At 37.2% G+C, this 20,146-nt stretch overlaps 1 protein-coding gene across 1 annotated transcript in view; it reads right to left on the minus strand.

Annotated features, from left to right (window-relative positions):
• Positions 1 to 18,425, minus strand: part of ATAD1 (ATPase family AAA domain containing 1) — a 54,005-nt gene extending 35,580 nt beyond the window's left edge. The window contains exons 1-4 of the mRNA XM_081268667.1: positions 18,290 to 18,425; positions 14,395 to 14,569; positions 4,115 to 4,213; positions 324 to 444 (exon numbers count right to left, since the gene is read on the minus strand). Of these exons, the coding sequence (XP_081124793.1) occupies positions 324 to 444; positions 4,115 to 4,213; positions 14,395 to 14,556 (382 nt within the window). The 5' untranslated portion in view covers positions 14,557 to 14,569; positions 18,290 to 18,425. The remainder of the gene's footprint in view (positions 1 to 323; positions 445 to 4,114; positions 4,214 to 14,394; positions 14,570 to 18,289) is intronic.
• Between the last annotated feature and the right edge of the window lie 1,721 nt (positions 18,426 to 20,146).

A 20,146-nucleotide genomic window follows, 5' to 3' on the forward strand; every position in this document is an offset into this window, starting at 1 on the left:
ATCTGAATTCAAAATCACCTTCAGCAACTTAGCAAGGCCCTAAGCAACTCAGCAAGAACCTGTCTCTAAATACAATAAAAAGCCCTGGGATGTGGCTCAGTGGTTAAGTGCCCCTGGGCTCAATCCCAGGTACCAAAATAAGTAAACAGAATAAAAAATTATTTTAAAATTATTACTTATACAACAGTTCACTGGATCGCAGCATTGTGTTTGGAGAACCTGATTTCATCAAAAACAAACAAAAAACAGTTCTCTAAGGCCTAAAAGTTATAATGTCTTCTAGACTTTTAATGCTTTCGGCAAATATATATTCTTTACCATACCTTTTGGAGGCTGCAGAAGCCTAGAATTTTCAAACAAATGCTTCTTTTTGATAGGTAAGATGACTGTATCTTTCAGATCTGTAATGACATCATCTAAACCTGCTATATCACTCCAAGTAACCTGGAAAAAGTTAAAGTCAATATAAATTTTACAACTAATGTATACTCACAAAGCAAAAAATCCACCCCCAATTGTAAACCATTACATAATCTGGTAATTACAGATAAATAATAAAAAGTTAAAATTGTATATTAATATGAGTAAACACTTTGCAGCAGTAATGACATTAATAAGCTCAGTGACACTTGAAAAGGGAATTTAGAAGTCAATTTCTTTCTATTTAAAAAAAAATTAAATAAAGCATTATGGCTCTGGATGTAGCTCAGTGGTAGAGCACTTCCCTCTTATGGGAGAGGCCTTGGGTTCAATCGCCAGTGTTTTATGTGGGGTTAAGAATTTAACTGAATTCATTCCATTTGAGTAGAAAATACACTTCCACAAGAATACTGAGAAACAGCTCAGGATAATTAGCACCAGCTGATGGGGAAGAGTTTTGCCAGGAATGTACCTATTTTACATAAGATATTATCAACACAATAGGAATTTTAGAGATAAGGTGTATACTAATCACACTGAACTTCTGATTTTTATTCATCAAAAGTAAAAACTGTCAAACTTATGAAGTGCTGGGAGCAGTTCTGTATGCCTGTAATCCATCTCAGCAACTCAAGAGTCTGAGATAGAAAGAGTGCAAATTTAAGGCCAGCAGGAGCAACTTAGTGAGGGCTTAAGCAACTCAATAAGACTTTATCTCAAAATAAAAAATAAAAAGGGCTGGGAATATAGCTCAGGGTAAAGCACCTCAGGGCTAGATTCTAAGTAACAAAAAGAAAAATAAATGCTATGGTTTGGATATGAGATTTCCCCAAAAAGTTCCTGTGTTAATTTAGGAATATTTAGAGGTGCAATGCTTAGATTAATGAGAACTGTAAACTAATCAATCCAACCTAATTTGAATGAATTAACTAGGTAGTAACTAGGCAAGTGGAACATGGCTGGAAGAGTGGGTCACTGGGAAAATGCCCTGTGAAGGTCCACATTCCGTGCAACCCCTTCCCCTTTCTCTCTCTCTCTGCTTTGAGGACACTAAGAAGTGAGCAGCTTTTCTCTACCACACCCTTAGGCCATGATGCTCTGCTTCACCTTAGACCCAGAACATCTGGCAGACCATCAAAAGAAGCTCTGAAACTATAAGCTAAAATAAGAGTTTATTCACTTCCCCCAAGTTGTTCTTGTCAGGTATTTTGGTCACCAAAACAAAAAGCTGACTAACACAACATATTTTCAAATAGACATGGAAAACCTTCTGAATCAAAATGTTTCTTTTAAATAAAGCTAAAAGGGACTTAAAAAAAAAAAAAAGCTGTATCTATATATCTATATAGACATTTATATATGTTTATAATTTAATATTAATGTGTGTGTGTGTGTATATATATGTATGTATGTATGTATGTGTGTGTGTGTGTGTGTGTGTATATCCATCCATCCATCCCATAAGCTGGGCCCACATCTATAATGCCAGCAGCTCAGAAAGCTGATGAAGGAGGATGCAAGTTAAAGGCCAGTCTGGACAACTTATTGAAACTCTGTCTCAAAATAAACTTTAAGGAAGAGTCTTGGGAGTGTAGCTTTAGTGGTAGAATGCTTGCCTATAGTGCACAAGGCCCTTGATTCAATCCCCAGTGCTGCGCGTACCTGCCCCTCCAAGGGGGAAAAAAAAAACAGAAAGAGAAAAAGAAATCAACCTAGTTCTAAGCTAGCATAGTAAAAGGGTCATTCAGAAGCACTGCTTTACTTTTTTTTTATAACTTAGGGGAAAAAGTGGGATGGTGTTTTAGTCGGCTTTTTTTCGCTGCTCTGACTAAAAAGACCCGACCAGAACAACTGTAGGGGAGGAAAGGTTTATTTAAGGGCTCACGGTTTCAGAGATCTTAGTCCACAGAAGGCAGGCTCCATTCCTCTGGGCTCTAGGTGAGGCAGGACATCATGGTGGTAGAGCGTGAGAAAGGGAAACAGCTCACATTATGATCAGAAAGCAAAGAGGGGGCAGTGGGAAAAGATAGAGAGACACTATCTCAAAATTAAAAGATAAAATATTTTTTAATCTCCAGATACAAAATATATACCCAATAGCCATGCCCCCAATTAACCATTTCCTCCAGCCACACCCCATGTGCCTCCAGTTACCACTCAGTTAATCCCATCAGGGATTAATTCACTGATTAGGTTGAGACTCTCACAACCCAATGATTTCTTCTCTGAACCTTCTTGCACTGTCTCACACATGAGGTTTTGGCAGACAATTCAAATCCAAACCATAACCGGTGGGGATGTAAAACAGTAGCTAAATCTGAAGAAAATATTCATAATAGCTGGGAAAACATACTATCCCTTATTGTAGACTAACTCACACATAGATACATTTAGGGCCCTAAAAGATGTCATTATAAAGTCATAAATCAAATTAAAGTAGAGGCTTAAATCTAGGGATGTGTACATATGTCTCTCTATACACAAATATTAAAAGGTATTGCACATTTTTATTTTCTAGATTTAGAGATGGCTCTACCATATTTTACTCAATTTGTATCAATAACATTAATGTATTAGATAAATATATTCTAGCATATTTATATCTGTTGCTAATCAAGTATTCACATAGCATCTTGGAGTTTATAAACTATATTAATCTAATCCTCAAAAAAATGTTTATGAAGTATATAGATAGACAGGTATTATGCTATTATCCCTGGGCTATAGACATCAGAACTGAAACTTGAGAAAACCATTTGCCAAGGTCACAAATAGAAAAACTGGGATTCAGAATCCTGTGTTGCTTACAATAACATACCATAAAAATTTAGATTTTAACTGGATACAGTGGCATATGATTATAATCCCAGAGGCTCAGGAGTCTGAGACAGAAGTTCAAAGCCAGCCTCAGCAATGTAGCATGGCCCTAAGCAACTCGGTGAGACCCTGTCTCTAAATAAAATATAAAAAGGCTGGGGATGTGGAGAAACCAGTGGTGAAGCACCCTTGGGTTCAATCCCTGGTACAAAAAAAAAAAAAAAAAAAAAAAAAAGGTCTAGATTTAAACTACACAAATCAAAACACCCACATGAGGAAAGAAGTTTTATAAAACAATGAAAAATACATAAAATTACAAGTTTTCCTAGGCAAATGTGTTCAAAATGTGTTCAGAAAAGAGTAACATAGCAGGCCTAGCATTTGGGAACTTGAGAGTTCTCACAATTCCTTGACAACAGCTCACTGTTCCTAAACAGTGTGTGCCAATGATGTGGTTTATGGTTAATATCACTTTTCCTTCTGGGAGTCTAGAATTTCAAAACACATAAGGAAGATGAGGACTACATGAATAGCCCCCAATTAAAAACCCTGGACTGTGTCTCTATTAAGCTTCCTAGAAGACAATACTGCACATGTGTTGTCACAACTTGTTGATGAAAGAATTAAGCACGTCTTTATGACTTCAAGTGGAGGGAATTCTAGGAAGACTGTGCCTTTCTCCAGACTTTACTCCATTCCCTTTTCCCTTTGCTGATGCTGCCTTGTACCCAGAATAAATCATACCTGTGAATACAATTATGTTCTAAGTCCTGTGATTCCTCCTAGAGAATCATTGAACCTGCTCATAATCTTCCACTCCTTTAATATAGAACACTAGCCAAAATAAATAAATCATAATAAGATTAAGGATACATACATGCATGTTAAGAGGATCTACCAGATGAGCAGCAATACTCATTTCATATTCTGAAAGCTTCACATTTTTCACACCAATTTGCTTCATAAGTTTTTCTGCCTAGAAAGAAAAAACAAGCGATCATTGTTGGTTTGATATTAGTTACTGGTATTTCAAGATAGAAAGACAGATAATCTAAAAAGCAATAAATAAACAAGAATTTTCAAGGACTATTCTAGGTTTCTTGGTCTTATCCTTCCCTATTGTGAGACACTAAGAATTATAGGAAAAAAATTTCCACTCCACAGAAACCAGGGCAATTTAACCAGCTCTTGGGAAATGAGAAAATAGAATACAATACTGAAGAAAGGATGTACTTCATAATATGGCCTCCTATGGTTTCAAGGAGACCTTAGGGTACAATGTGGTTTCTCTGACCTATTAGGATGAACATACAAGAAAAGGTAAAACCTCAAGATAAAAGTCCAAGTAGCTAAGGATACCAAGAAATGTACAATTGTTTTTTCTTTCCTTAAATTAGCAGAGAATCTAAAATAGATATCCAACTGCCTTCAAATTATCCAGGTATGTACGACAGGTGTCTGTAAATATCTAACTTAAAATGTTTTGAGACACTGTCCCTTTCAGTTAAGAGTCAATTCCTGGGAGCTGGGGTTGTAGTTCAGGAATAGAATGCTTGCCTGGCATGTGTGAGAGGCTCTGGGTTTAATCCTCAACATAAAAATAAATAAAAGTATTGTGTCCATCTACAACTAAAATAATAATAATGTCAACTTCTGGATCTAGTTAACCAAAGATAATAAAATGACTCTAACGTGTGTGTGTGTGTGTGTGTGTGTGTGTGTGTGTGTATTCTGGAAGTAGGGCAAAATTAGTTTTAAATCTATGAGTTCTAGCAATGCAACAAATGTTTGAAGACAAACATTTTCTGAGTGTGCCAAATACTATGCCAAAAGAGTAAATAGATGAAGTCACTGAATCTTCAGTGATCCTATAAAGTAGAATGAATTTTCCCCTATCAAGGAAAAAGAAACTGAAGCTTAGCATGATTAAGTAATTTGCCTTAGATGAAAGGTTAACAAATGGAAGAGGCAAGATCTGAATCCAAGCCATACAACTATGGAGCCCATACTCTAACCACCACACATATTTGCCTTGGTTTCTCTACTTAAAATGCAGAGGGCTGGGGATATAGTTCAGTTGGCGGAGTACTTGCCTCACATGCACAAGACCTTGGGTTTGATCCCCAGCACCACCAAAAAAAAAAAAAAACCCTCATAAATCTATATATACATTAAAATTTCAAATAAGTGAGCATTTTAGAATAAAGGTACTCTAGTATATCATGTTTTAAAATGTTACAATTTTTGTTACGTTTTCCTAAGATGCTTTTGCTGATCTTGCTGTTTGTCAGGGATATCGCTGTTCTATAAAGGAAATTCATATCACAGAGCTTATGTTTACAGTTTAGCTAGGTTATTAGGAGAAATATGTGTTAGTCATATCCTGGTAATACCTCTTCTAAAAAAGTGCTATAAAGGGGGGAGGGCTGGGGTTATGGCTCAGCGGTACAGCACTTGCCTAGCATGTGCGAGGCCCTGGGTTCGATCCTCAGCACCACGTAAAAATGAATAAACTAAAGGTATTGTGTCCAACTACAACTAAAAAATAATAAGTCATCAGATAATCACATAGAATAAATTTTCAATTTTTCACTTCCTATGAAATAAGTAACCTTTTCCAGGTTCCTTTACCTCTTGAAAATGCCTTCTCTTTCACTGTCTGTAAAGCTTTTATGTGTCAGCTATGGAAGGTATCTTATTTTAGCACTGGTAAAGACATTAATTTATTCTTCTTTTTCATTATGCTGCTATAAATGTGAAGCCATCCTACATGTGTTCTTTCAGGGCAATGCTCTAAAACAGTGGATTTCAACTGGGGAAATGTGGTCCCGTGGAGATATTTGGCAATGTCTAGAAATACTTCTAGCTAGCACACTTGGAGATGGGGAAGAAGGGGCTATCAACATCTAGACCATTGAAGTAGGGATGCTGTTAGTCATTCTATAATGCACAAGAAAGCCCCCCTCCACCCAGCACTATATACGACTAAAATGCACCAAGAGCCAGGCACGATGGCACATGCCTATAATCTCTGCAGCTCTGAGGGCTGAGGCAGGAGGATTCTGAGTTCAAAGACAGCTTCAGCAACTTGGCAAGGCCCTAAATAGCCTCGTGAGATACTGTCTCAAAATAAAAAGCTCAAAAAAAGGGGCTGGGGATGTGGCTCAGGAGTTAAGCACCCCTGGCTTTAATCCCTGGTACCAAAAAAAAAACCAGATAGGTAGGAAAATTACTTTTTACTGAATACCCACCCTCTTTAAAAAAAACTATTTTACACTTTTTTTTTTTTTACCCTTTCACATTACTTTATTACCCTTTCTTGCTATTTTTTTTCTTCTTCATGTGAAGTACAATTATTAAAAGCTGTTAAGAAGTGGAATAGGAAAAAAAATGAAGAAGAAGTAGTGGGATAGGAAACAGTGAACTACTATTTTTGCCTAGAATGGGGAAGGAGGAATTAAGGAAAAGGAACTATTATGCGTAACACTCATTTCATTCAGGTTCTAAAAGATTCGTAAGATTAACTGTCCTTTTGGAAGAATAATTTTAGGAAGTTACTTTAACAACTTAAAATGAAAAACACAGAGGAACTAATTAAAAAGATCAGAAACAAGGACAACCTATGATTCTTTCACTGAGGTCACAGCTGAACTGCTCCATTTTAAGTGTAGGTAGAGGAAATCATTGATAAACTATCTTAAGAAATGCACTTAAAGCAGAACTAGCAGAGAATTTGAGTATCTTTACATGTTAAGTATAAGCCCTTATTATCACAAACTTATAATAAAGACTAGAAACATCTTTTTCTAGGAAATGTGGAGACAGGAAACTTCTTTGTTAGCAGTAGTGTACTTATTGTCGTAATATTAGGGTAATATCTGATATTACCATAGGGTTCTGAAAGCTCCTGGGTAAGATATCTGTACTATAGTGCTCTTCTACTATGCTTATGTATAAAACTCAATGCTAAACTGAGTTTTTTTTCTCCTCCTCTTGTTTCCTTTTTTACTGCTTTTCTTTCCTTATTCCTCTATCTACTCTCTCACTCAGACAATACTGTACATTCCTTATGGATTTCCTATCTTAATTTCCTATTGACCTTACCTTTTACTGTTCTAAGATTTGGTTCCAATAAATCATACGCTTTAAAAGTCACATGATTGATGATACAGTGATACAGTTTTACAACTGTTTTCTGGGGTAACAAATGATAGTTCTTCCAATTGTCATTATATGATGGCTATTTTTAAAATTACTTAGCAGCTGAGAGTTTCAGTTTAATATTCCAGTGTACAGTTCTTTATAAAGCATTTGAGGTATTATTTCTCTCAAAATAATGGAAACAAAATTTGTAAGATTATAGTTGTAATGACAGTATGACAAACAGGAAGAAAACTAAGGCCACAGTTACACAGTTATGTACATTATCTTCCTGTATATGATGAATTTTGGGTACTGAATCTTTTCTGTGATTTATTACTAAATAAATCTATCTCAGGAAGAGTACATAGTCTAACTAATGTGACAAACAAAATACTGCATTTATAAATGCCCACAACAGTTCCAGTATGAATCACTCATCCTGTACATTAAAGCTCTTCTTTACTGGTCATGTTGAGGCTTGAATTCAGGCGTTGCACATGTTAGGTAAGCACTAACATATCTACAGCTCTTTTTTGAGAAAGGGCCTCCCCCTAAATTGCCTCAACTTGCAATCCTCCTGCCTTATCCTCCCCCAAATAGCTGGGATTACATGCAAGTGCCACAATACCTAGTATAAAGCTTTTAAATAAAATAACAACCCAACCAGGTGCAGTGGCACACACCTGTAATCTCAGTGAACAAGGCTGAAGCAGGAGGATCGTGAGTTCAAACTTAGCCTGAGCAACTTAGCAAGGCCCTGAGCAACTCAGCAACTCAGCAAGACCTTAATAAAATATAAAAAAAGGCTGGGGATGGGGCTTGATGGCAAAGTACCCCTGGGCTCAATCCTTGGTACAAAAAATAATAATAATAATAATAATAATAATAATAATAATAACAATAATAATAATGTCCCAATTAACAATATCCACTGTTTATTACAGAGATGTCTATCAAAACTCTCCTATTACATTTAAGTATGATCCAAACAGCAGCATATATCCAGAAAATTCCTGTCCCTCTATAACATTCTGCGGGAACCATTAAATATCCTACATTCTCACAAACCGGAAGCTTTCCTGACTTCAAACTAGAAGTTATTTACAAATATCCCATTTAATCCAACAAAAACTACCTCCAGGTTACTACTCCTGATTTCAGTGCAACTATGCCATCTTTTACCTTGCACCTTTCAAACTGTAATGCCTTTATAATCACATAAGGGCCAAGTATGGTGGCACACGCCTATAATCTCTTTAGGAGGCTGAGATAAAAGGACTGCAAATTCAAGGCCAGCCTCAACAACTTACTGAGGTCCTAAACAATTTAGCAAGACCCTGCCTCAAAATAAAAATTAAAAAGGGCTGGGGATGTAGCTTAGTGGTCAAGTGGCCCTGGGGGTTCAATACTCAATACCCCCCCCCAAAAAAAAATCACATGAGGTCTACTAATAATCTGGCAACCTCTAAGAAGTATTTTAATCTAAGCTTTTAGATTCCACATTCTTTCTGACCAAAGTCATATTTTTCTTCTCTCTCATTCACATCTGATTGTTGCTCTTAAAGTGTACTATAATTCCTTAATTCCTGGCAATTCTCCAACTGAATTATTCTCCTATCTGGTAATATCTGACTTCCTACATAGGCTGAACTATAAGGTGGTTAGTTAGATAATACCCTCCTCAGAATCCTTTAACACTTCTAATTAGCATTATCCCCAATGCTGGTTCAGCACTACCATACTCCCAGACACTAAGCTGCTAAGTAATGCTTGAATAACAAGGACTGGGATTGTAGCTTAAAGGTAGAGGGGCTTCCCTATCATGTGTGAGGCCCTAGCTTCAATTCCTAGTACCACAAAACAAACATCCAATTGAGTTCCCAATTTCTTCAACTATCCCCTAATGTTCTATGGTCAATAATAATTTAATCCCATTGAACTGCTCAAACATTTATTTACCTCAGCAGGTTTTCAACCTCCTCCACTCCCTTTCATGTTACTGAGAAAAAATATTTAGCTCAACCTTAAAATGTTCCTCTAACTACTAATCCCAACTCCTCCTGGTTCTTCTGGAACCTTCCTCCATCTACTACACACCTTCTTTAGTAATCTCATCTACTTCCTCCTCGTACCCCTCCCCCAACTCCCTCCCCAGTACTAGGGATTGACTCAGGAACATTCTACCTCTAAGCCATATCCCCAGCTCTCCTTTTTAAAAAAATTTTATTTGGAGACAGGGTCTAAATTACTAATAATTGCCTCAAACTTGGTAATCCTCCTGCCTTAGCCTCCTTAATAATTAGGATTACAGGTGTACACCACTTCACCTGGCTGGAATGCTCATATTTGTTACCTCAAACTATACTTGCCCCCCACTAAATGACCAAACTTACTACACTTTCTTAGGTCATATTTCTCTTGGCCACTCTATACCACATTCACACCAATCCTTTTTTGCGACCTCTTCCTTTAGCTAATGGTGACTTTATACAAAAGTTATTCTCCAGATAGTATGAAAGAATGTGAGGAGGGGTATAAACAAAAAAAAAAATTCTAGAGCTTTCTAAAATTATATTCCCCATTCCACCAATTTTCTCAATTTTTTTTCTTTCCAGAACACAGACAAGTCAGTTGATAATCAATGTCCTAAGGAACCATTATTATAGTCTTCAGTGTTCTGTATGCTACATGGGGGATTAGGGGAAAATGACAATAATCAGTACCTTAAATATCTTGGCTTTATTCTAGTCACTTTTCTCTGCTGAATGCCATATTTGAGCTGAGGGCAATTCAAAGGAAACAAATAAGTATAAGAAAAATCCTCTTTCCTCCTTGTATTTTCCTGAAAGTAGGACATATGCTTACAAAAGTGTCATTCCTCCCCTCTCTACCAAGGACAGAAGTCAGTCACAAAGTCCACATTAGACATATCCTGAAGATGTTCACCAGAGTAACAAACTCTACTAATTTTGTTGGTTGGTTATTTAAGCTTTACCACTGAGCAACACCCCCAACCTGTTATGTTTGTTTTTGAGATGGGGTATTGCTAAGTTGCTTAGGGCCTCACTAAATTGCTGAGGCTGGCTTTGAATTTGTGATCCTCCTGCCTCAGTCTCCCGAGTCTGGGATTATAGGCATACACCACCACACCCATCAAACTCTACTAGTTTTTTCCTACCCATGGTTTCCCATATAGTTACCCTCCCATTATTTGCTTCATGCAGAGACTCAGGTCCTTTTGTTTGCTCAATTCTCTAAAAACATATTGTTCTTTTGCTAAGATACTATATAAACTAAAAATTTTAGTTTAGTTTTGTTTGGTGGGGGATGGGTACTGGGGATTAAACTCAGGGGCATTTGACAATTGAGCCACATCCCCAGATCTATTTTGAATTTTATTTCAGAGGGTCTCACTTAGTTGCTTAGCATCTCACTGTTGCTGAGGCTGGCTTTGAACTTGTGATCCTCAGCCTCTGGAGATACTGGGATTACAGTTGTGTGCCATCCTGCCCAGCTTAAACTAAAATTTTAACCAAATCTTTTGAGTTACTCATCTCTGGATACTCTTATGTTACCTTGCTGTCTATGAGACTCTATCTTGGACTGGCTCTGTGCTTTGCATCCTGAGTTCCTTGGAGTCATAAGAATAGACAACGAAAATTCAGTAGGCTCAGCAAATTCCCTCAAGGTGAAAGTGAGTCATCAAGTTCAGCTTACCTTTCTGAATTTTTGCCTGAAGTATTTCTTACCTGAATTCCTTACTTACTTTCCCCCAACCCCCTTGGTACTGGGAATCAAATCCAGTGTGTTTTTTACTGAGCTACATTCTCATACCTTTTTATTTTTTGTTTTGAGATAGGCTCTCACTGAACTGCTGAGCCTGGCCTCAAAATCTTCCTGACTTAGCTTCCAAATCACTGGAATTATAGGCATGTATCACTGTGCCCAGTCAGAATTCCTTACTTTCTTGACAGCTCATGAATACTTTAAAAGAGGATTAAAAAAAATAATTATATTTATATGTGTATATATATATATATATATATAAAATTAAGTTTACTTAGTTTTCTAAACAGGAAATTCAGTTAAGGTATGTAGCAACTCAGAATGACCTAGTCTTTCTCCACTGGCTTCATATCATCTTCCCATTCTCTAAAAGATGAGAATGTGTCAAGGATTACTCTTTAGACTACTACTTATCACACTTCCTTTGAAGATCTCAGCACTCTCAGTGGAGTTATCAGCATTGATTATTATGACAATTATATCAAAAGCTCTCAACAAGTATTTGAATGTATAATTCTGGATAGTGGTGGTGAAGATTGGAGAGTGGTCTGGAAAAAGCTCTATAAATGATGCACACATACACAGCAAAAATCTTATGACTTACACCATTTCGACCAAGACTCACTACTTTAATGATTCCAATGCCAATTACTTATGGGCATAAGAAAGTACCCCTAAGACTGACATTTTTGCTGAAATTCAGATCTACAATTTCAATTGGTGTCAACACTTTTCCCTGAATCCCTACCATCAAAACAAACTCAATATGCACATTTCAAAAGTCATCACCTCATAAAACCTGCCCTAACAATTTCCAAACCTCTATAAAAATATTAGCCAGTCTTTGAGGAATCAAGACAAATCTTTGATTCCTTTAAACAATGTCCTTTTTCTTTCCTCACATCATCACAGAGTGCTTCCTGCATTCATTCCTTTGAATTTATTTCATTCCCCTATTCTAGGTCTTTGTCAGGATTTTTGTAGTTTATAACTAACACATCTCCCTTTTGGTTTCTTTTGACTTCAATTCCTCCTATAAACCACTTTAAAGTGAATTATCCTAAAAGCAGTGCTTTGCATACTACCCACCTATTCAAATACGTTTAATGGTTTATCATTGCCTACACAGAAATCTTCAACTGCTCAACAGTGTATTTCAATAGTTGGTCAGGGATGTAGTGAAGAACAGAATGCAGAGAAGCTACAGCCCTTAGACACCCAAAACTCAGGATAATCTTTTCATTCTTGATGTTTTAAACACTAGTAAGTTAGTGTGGAACAGGATAACATTAGAAGCAAAAAGCATGTCTCCTCAGGTGATGATGGACTTTTAAAATACTGTACCATTTTTTAATCAGCCTCAGTTTACCCACCAGAAAATTAAAGACTGAAGAAAAAGTAAAACCCTAATCTCAAACTTTATATTTAGGACCCGTAAGCATGTAGTCCTTACATATCCCTGAAGGTTCTACCACCTAATTAATTACATAAACCTTCCTTCTCCAACCTGACTAGACCATTTGCCATTTCCTTTAATAGGTCTTTTGCTATTTCTACCCCCACTATGAGTGTGTTCATGTTCTTTCTACTTACTATTGTCCTTGCTTGAGAACCTAGAAGCCAAGCTCTTTCATGAAACCATACTCAATTGGCTCAATCATGGTAACTATTCCTTTCTCCAAAAGCCAGTTTGTCTTCTATACTACTCATTAGACAACTAGCATATGCCACTTACTACTATAATTTATATTGTCACAACAAGTTTTTTCTCCCTACCATAAGCACAATGAGGACAGTATTCTGACACTTCACATACCCAATATTTAGAACAATATTATACATATAATTTTCACCAAAGGCTTAATGATGTGATCTATTTACATAGCCCTTAGCATCCATATTTGGGCTGGGTGCACTGGTGCACATACACCTATAATCCCAGTGGCTCAGGAGGTTGAGGCAGGAGGATCATGAGTTTAAAACCAGCCTCAGCAAAAGTGAGGTGCTAAGCAACTCAGTGAGACCCTGTCTCTACATAAAATACAAAATAGGGCTGGGGAATATGGCACAGTGGTCGAGTGCCCCTGAGTTCTAACTCAGTACCTCCCAAAAAGCTGAAAATAATATATCTTATCAATATCTTAACCTGAGACTCAAACTGACTTTCTCTAGATGGCAAAAAAAAAAAAAAAGCTACACTGAGGTATATAATATATAATAAGGTGCTTTTTCTTTTCTTTCTCTTTTCTTTTTTATGATGGTATTGAGGTTTGAATCCTGGGGCACTCTACCATTGAGCTTCATCCTACCCCCTTTTTAAAATTTTGAGACAGGGTCTTGCTAAGTTGCCACAGCTGTCCTCAACCTTGCAATCCTCCTATGACAGACTCCCAAGTTGCTGGGATTACAGGTGTGCACCAGAGTACCTGGCCATGGTCAGTCTTTTGTTTTTCAACCTACACTGCTCAGACTTCCCAGCATGTTATAAATAGGCTAAAGATATAAGTAGACCTTGAGCCAATTATTTTATAATCAAATTTGGAAATAAATTCATAAATATCAAAACTACTTTTCAGATATATATTTACTATCAGTGTTAATGAAACTGTGATTTTTCACTTTTTACTGATTTAAGAGGTATGCCTGTAGATGGTCATCATTACACAAAATTCAAGCATGAAGATGTGAATTTGGTGTCAACATACCTTATATACAAACAGAGATTTGATAAATTGTGGTATAAAGGTGTATTAAGAATTGTAATGCAAAAAAAATTATAAATTTAATGCACTCCTCTATTGTGATGTAGGTAAGAAATAATTAAAAAATTAATTAATTAATTTTTTAAAAAAAGAAAAAAGAATTTCTGAATATGCTGGTACACTGTAAGCCAATGAAGATAAATCATATTACTACTGAAAAAAAAAGAGATATGCTTATAATGCAGCCCTCTTCTCAACATTTGTCTGCTGCATTTTGAAAGAACAAGAGTTATTATCTTTTTTCCTTAACACCAAGCATAAATGCTTATTGAATGAATCAAGAGTCACAACTCAGCTGGGCATAGTGGCACATGCCTGTTATCTCAGTGACTTTCATTTTCAGTACCATTGCATTTCTTATGAGGTTTATATAACTTATTAATTTAAAATTCTACTCTATTTTTAGTTTTGAAGGAGAATGTTTGTTAGCCATAACAGAAATTATCTTCAAACATTTCAGTCATACCTGTTTCTGAGCTTCTACTTTCTGCTTTCTGGTTGGATCAATTGCATCTACCATCCATTTGATAGTAAAGTATGTTACTGCACCAAATATTGTCAAGCGGAAAATTAAACCAACAACTTCATTCCGACTCAAGGGACGAGAAAAGGCTTCAGCATGTACCATCTTGATTGTTAACCTTAAAAAACAAAGAGAAATGTCACTAAATAATAACTATATTCATTAACATTGAGAGACTATTAAAATGTTTGAACTAAGCAAGAAGCTAAGTTCTAATCAAATTCAAACACTACCTACCTTAGAAAAATGTGTTTCATTTTTAAGGAGAAGTGGATTTTCAATGTTAAATAAACAAACACATTTAAAGCTTTTCTTACAAATTGAAGTAGATTTAAAAACAAGTTTATTTAGGAGTAGAATAATTTTACTGAAAAACATGGTCTTAAGTGACTTTCAGTTTTTAAATAAATATTCCAGAGAATCTGGAAATCTGGAAATAATGACTTTACACTAATCTAACTGAAGAACGGCTGCCTGACAATGAAATACTTTACTAATATGATGCTGACAATCTATCTCTTCAATTAGGTATCTATATACCAGATAATTTTTGAGAGTGAAATTCAAACTATGAAATAATTTATTTTTTCTCATACCTACTTTTAAAAGTTTTTGAAGCCTGGTTAATTTTAAGTATTCCATTTTCTCAATTAATAAGTGATATTAAATTTTTTGATCCCTCTATTGCTCCCAACAACCCAGCTAAATATGAAACAATAGAACTTTCAAAAGATTTAATCAAGAAAACTATCACAAAAATAAAGCAGGGAAGAAGGAAGTAATATGCTTACTTTTACATAAAGTATATATCCCTTAACAGCTACAACAACTGAAGCTGGGTTTACAGTGAGGCATGCACTTCACTGTCAAAGGCAATAAGTATATAAAACAATAAACTTATTAGAGATGATGTGACTAATTGCATTTTGGGGAATAGGATCTCATTTTCAAACAATGCCACTCAAAACACACACACACACACACACACACACACACACACACAGGAATATATATTTTGCATTCAAGTGGAAAGGAGTAAATCACAATTGTGCAAACAGCTTAACAGCACCTAAAAATTAGGTACTGCAGAGATTAAAATCCACGGTCCTTCCAGCTCTAAATTATTGTTTTCTCTTCTAAGTTAAAGATCCTCTTCAACTCCTTCCCTCTGGAACATCTCTCCACAATATTTTTAATTTTTAAAATTCTATTATAGACCTCCTATTCATTCACGTATACTCTATTTCTTCCTTATCAAGACTTCAAAGCTTTCCCTTTGCAGGATTCCGAAGCATTCAAACCTATCCTCATCTAGCTCCAAAGAGTCACTTTGAAGCCTTTTATCTCTGACCATTTCTCAAATTTCTCAATAGGAACTCTCAACAAATGAAGTCACTGGCATAGAAAATGCCAAATTTCTCCTTCAGTCTTATATTTGTCTGTGCCCTGGAGGGGCCATTTCCCCTCATTCATTTAAGATGACTCAAATTCTATACAAACTTCAAACACTAACCTTATCTGCTCCATAAAGCCTTTCAAATCACATTAACTCTCTATATTATTTATTTAGTTTTACTACACAATTTTAAGAAATGTCTTATTTTAAATCATTATTGGATTTATATCTATTCTACTCAACTAGAGTTTAAATCCTCATAAACAGGATTTTCATCTTATTCACATCTTTACAACTGTCACACAGAGAGACTATTCAAAAATTATTTGTTCTACTGAAGAAAAATTTTCCAATCAACAAAGTCAGACTTCTGCAGAATTTCCAAAAGTCAAGGTTTCACATTATTACTCAGAACCATTCACTTCACAATAATTACATTACTTAATTTAAACATAACTGATGGGCATGGTGGTGCATGCCTGTAGTCCCAGTGGCTGAAGCAGGAAGACTGCAAGTTCAAAGCCAGCCTCAGCAACTCAGCAAGGCACTAAGCAACTCAGCAAGACCCAGTTTCTAAATAAAATACAAAAGTGGGAGGGAGCTGGGTATTGGCGAGGTGGTTAAGCATACCTGGTTTCAATCCCCAGTACCAAAATACAATAATTTAAACACAACAAATAACTGAAGTCCTTCATTTTGGATGAAGAAATTTTGGCCCAAGGATATTAAACAATTTAATTCATTCAATGGCCATTTATTAAACATCTATATACAACAAAGCTTACTATATAGTGGATATACAATAATGCCTAACTACTTAAGAAACTAATTATATTAATTATAATGAATTATTTTTAAAAATGGAGCTATTAAAAAAAAACCACATAACTGAAATCTTTCCTCGGGTAACAAATCAAAGTGTGATTTTTCCATCAGGATGGATTTTTAAAATTGGGTTACAAAACACTTCTCACACAAAGTGAAAAATTGACTTCTTCAGTCTTTATTCCATCAGAATAAAATTGAAAATGCAGTAGGAATGTGTGGCAGCATAATCTGAGGTACAATTCATGGATGAAAATAATCCAGTAGGCAAAGTAGGAGTTTTATTAACAATTTGTGAAAAGTGGTGACATTCCAATAAAACATTTTCATTGGTCTATAAAGTTTGAGTTGGTAGTGATAAACTGCCATCTACTGGATGTTCACTGAACTACATGAACAAATTAAGGTTGTTTCCAAAGCACATTCCAAAGTCATCAAGATAGTTACAATTTTTAATCCTATTTTAAAATGCCGAGATAAGAAACCAGTTTATATAGTTTCCTATTCTAAAATTATTAACATAATAGTACAGCAGTGTACTAATGGCAATTCTAAAACTATATATTGTCTACCTTTTTAAATGACTTCAGAATCCTGAAATGAAACTGAAAGCTCTTGCTTTGTAGACTGTAACTGCAAATACTTTACATTTTATCTGTAGATGAGATGTGCACTTACAGCACATTCTTACAGCACTGATATACTTCCAAGGTAAGGCTATTACAGAAACAATACCATTCCAGAAGAATACAAATAAAAGCTGCCAATGCACATAACAGGATGGAAGCATTTCTATCCTGCATAAACATTAGGTTCAACAAAACGAATACACAAAGATGTACATATACTCAGTTCTATGTATCGCAAAACTCCGGCAATTCAGTTATCTGTTAGGCAACCCTGAATTCCAAATGGTTTATTTTGATTTCTCGATTTCAGGATGGAAAACTTTAAGATCATACTACCTCATCTATGAGCAATTTACTGGCAGATTAAGAGACGAGAGTATAGCATTCATGCTGTATTATTTCTCTGGGTCACTGCAGCTTTTTACAACGGGTTTCTCAAACTCAAAAAGTCCCAGTTTCACAGACTTCAAGGTCCTACGATGAAGGCCTTCCTGCCTTCACAGAGAGGACAAGTTAACATCATCATTCTCTGTGAAAGCCTGCCCAGCCCTCAAAATTGGGTTACACAACACCTCTACTTTTGCACAAAATAATAGAAGCACCAGTGCAACAACCAGACCCGGCTCATTCCGGCTGCCTTGGCCCATGAACCCTAGTTCTGAAGTCGTCCGGGACGACCCTAAGCCTCCACAGTGTCCAGGCTGTCTATAGAGATTCCCTTGGGAATGGTATAAGTCTTTAGGCTGCGCCCACAGAGACCCAGGGCCCAGGGCGGGCCCGAAGCCAAGGCGAGGCCCGGGACGCCCTTGGAGGTTAATCCGCTCCATAGCAAGGGCTACGGAGCGCTGGGGGGCGGCACTGAGGTGGGACTTGGAAGAGGGCGAGGTGACCTTTCCGGTGGGTTTTCCCAGAGTGGAGCCAGTCCCTAAGAGAGCTCGGAGAGATCCTGTATGAGTCTCACCAGGCCCCGCGGGAACCCGCTACTCACCCGGAGGAAGAAACAGCAGCAGCAGGAGCCCTCAGCCGGCCTTGCACAGGAAGGGAATGCCGCCTGGGAGAAAGCGCTTCCGGCGGAGCCGCGGCCCGCCCCCTACACTGAGCGTGCGCGAGCCGCGGCGCAGGCCCGGAAGGAGCGCAGTTGGGTCCTAGAAATGGCTTGCCGCTGCACGCAAGTGGATTCGCGTCTCGTGCTTTCTCTGGTACTCGCTGAGCTGAGTCTTTCCGCGAAGCCAAAGTGTCTGCAAACAGCTTTCCAGGGATCAAAGTTTAGCTGCTGTGTCTCAGATTGAATTGGAGAAGGCGCTTATCACATAAAGTCCTTGCCCTGTTGGCCTGCTGGGAGCAACACTAACAAATAAGGGAGGCTTCTTGAGAACGCAAAGAACAAAAATCTTTTTCCTGACGCCAGCTGATTTTGACTCTTTCCCATCACCCCATGCAGTCCCTTGCGCTGCTGCTCTGTCTAGCCAAAGCTCGAGGCGCGTGGCCACCCCTCACCATCTGTCTTAGTTTTTAGAGTGAGCTCACCCTGCTCTCCCATTTTTGTACTGACAAACACCTGGGGGTGGCGCCTGAAAAGCCTTTGACGAAGTGACTGAGCAGCCCACGCAGGCAGGACTGGCAGTTGGGACGGAATAGGGTATTTGGTAATATGTTATATATTTTTATTTCTCTCACGTATTTTTACTTCTCACCTCCACCACTCCTTTCCTTTCCCTTTTCCTTTTTTTCCTTATCCTCTAGAATGAGCGACGTGACACTAGAGGTCCTAAGGGAACAAACTGAAAGCCATCACCTTCTGACTACACAGACTGCCTGGGGGCGAGATGGGGCGAGATAACATTAGCCCTGTCCCCAGATAAAAGAGGCATCACTTCCTTTAGATAGAGGCGGTGAGACTATAAAGTCATGAGACAATTCCCTTCCGTATTTTCCTCGGGAAGGCAGTTTGTATTTGTCTGCTGTAGGGATCGTCTTGGATAGCTAAAGAATTCTGCAGCCTGATTATTGAATTAGCAAATGCTACCACTGTTACAATCTTGTAATATTGTAGTATATAGTTCATTGACAAGAATAGAATGGAATTTAATACTATAAGCGGTTAATGTTTTACATCCAGACCTTTTTTGTTTTTAAGGCTTCCTATATATGTGTCTATTTTCTTTTTTTTTTTTAATATTTTTTCAGTTTTCGGCATACACAACATCTTTTTTTTTTTAAGAGTGAGAGAGGAGAGAGAGAGAGAGAATTTTTAATATTTTATTTTTTAGTTCTCAGTGGACACAACATCTTTGTTGGTATGTGGTGCTGAGGATCGAACCAGGGCCGCCCGCATGCATGCCAGGCGAGCGCGCTACCGCTTGAGCCACAAAAAGTAATGTGGGGGCTCGGGATGTGGCTCAAGCGGTAGCGCGCTCGCCTGGCATGTGTGCAGCCCGGTTCGATCCTCAGCACCACATACAGACAAAGATGTTGTGTCCGCCGAAAACTAAAATAAATATTAAAAATTCTCTCTCTCTAAAAAAAAAAAAAAAAGTAATGTGAAGCTAGGTTTGGGAATACTAGATGAATTATTTAGAGATGAAGATAGGTCTTTAAGAAGAACAGGATATTATGAAGCCAGGAAAATATTCACAAAAAAGCAGAGGACATCAGTGCTTAGCAGGCTTGGAAGAGACTCTCCGCTGGTTCTCTGGGATGATCCCAAACTTAGTCATTGCTTGGGAGGTTCACAGGGATATGATTTGACAAGGCCCAAAAGAAGGTGTTATGAAAGGAAAAAACCTTAGGTTTTGAGGCCAACTAGGGTAATCATAGCCCCTAGTAAGGAAAATAAACTGAGAAA

This window comes from Spermophilus citellus, assembly GCF_964194105.1.
Source record: "Spermophilus citellus genome assembly, chromosome: 15".
In the NCBI taxonomy this organism is placed as follows: Eukaryota; Metazoa; Chordata; class Mammalia; order Rodentia; family Sciuridae; genus Spermophilus; species Spermophilus citellus.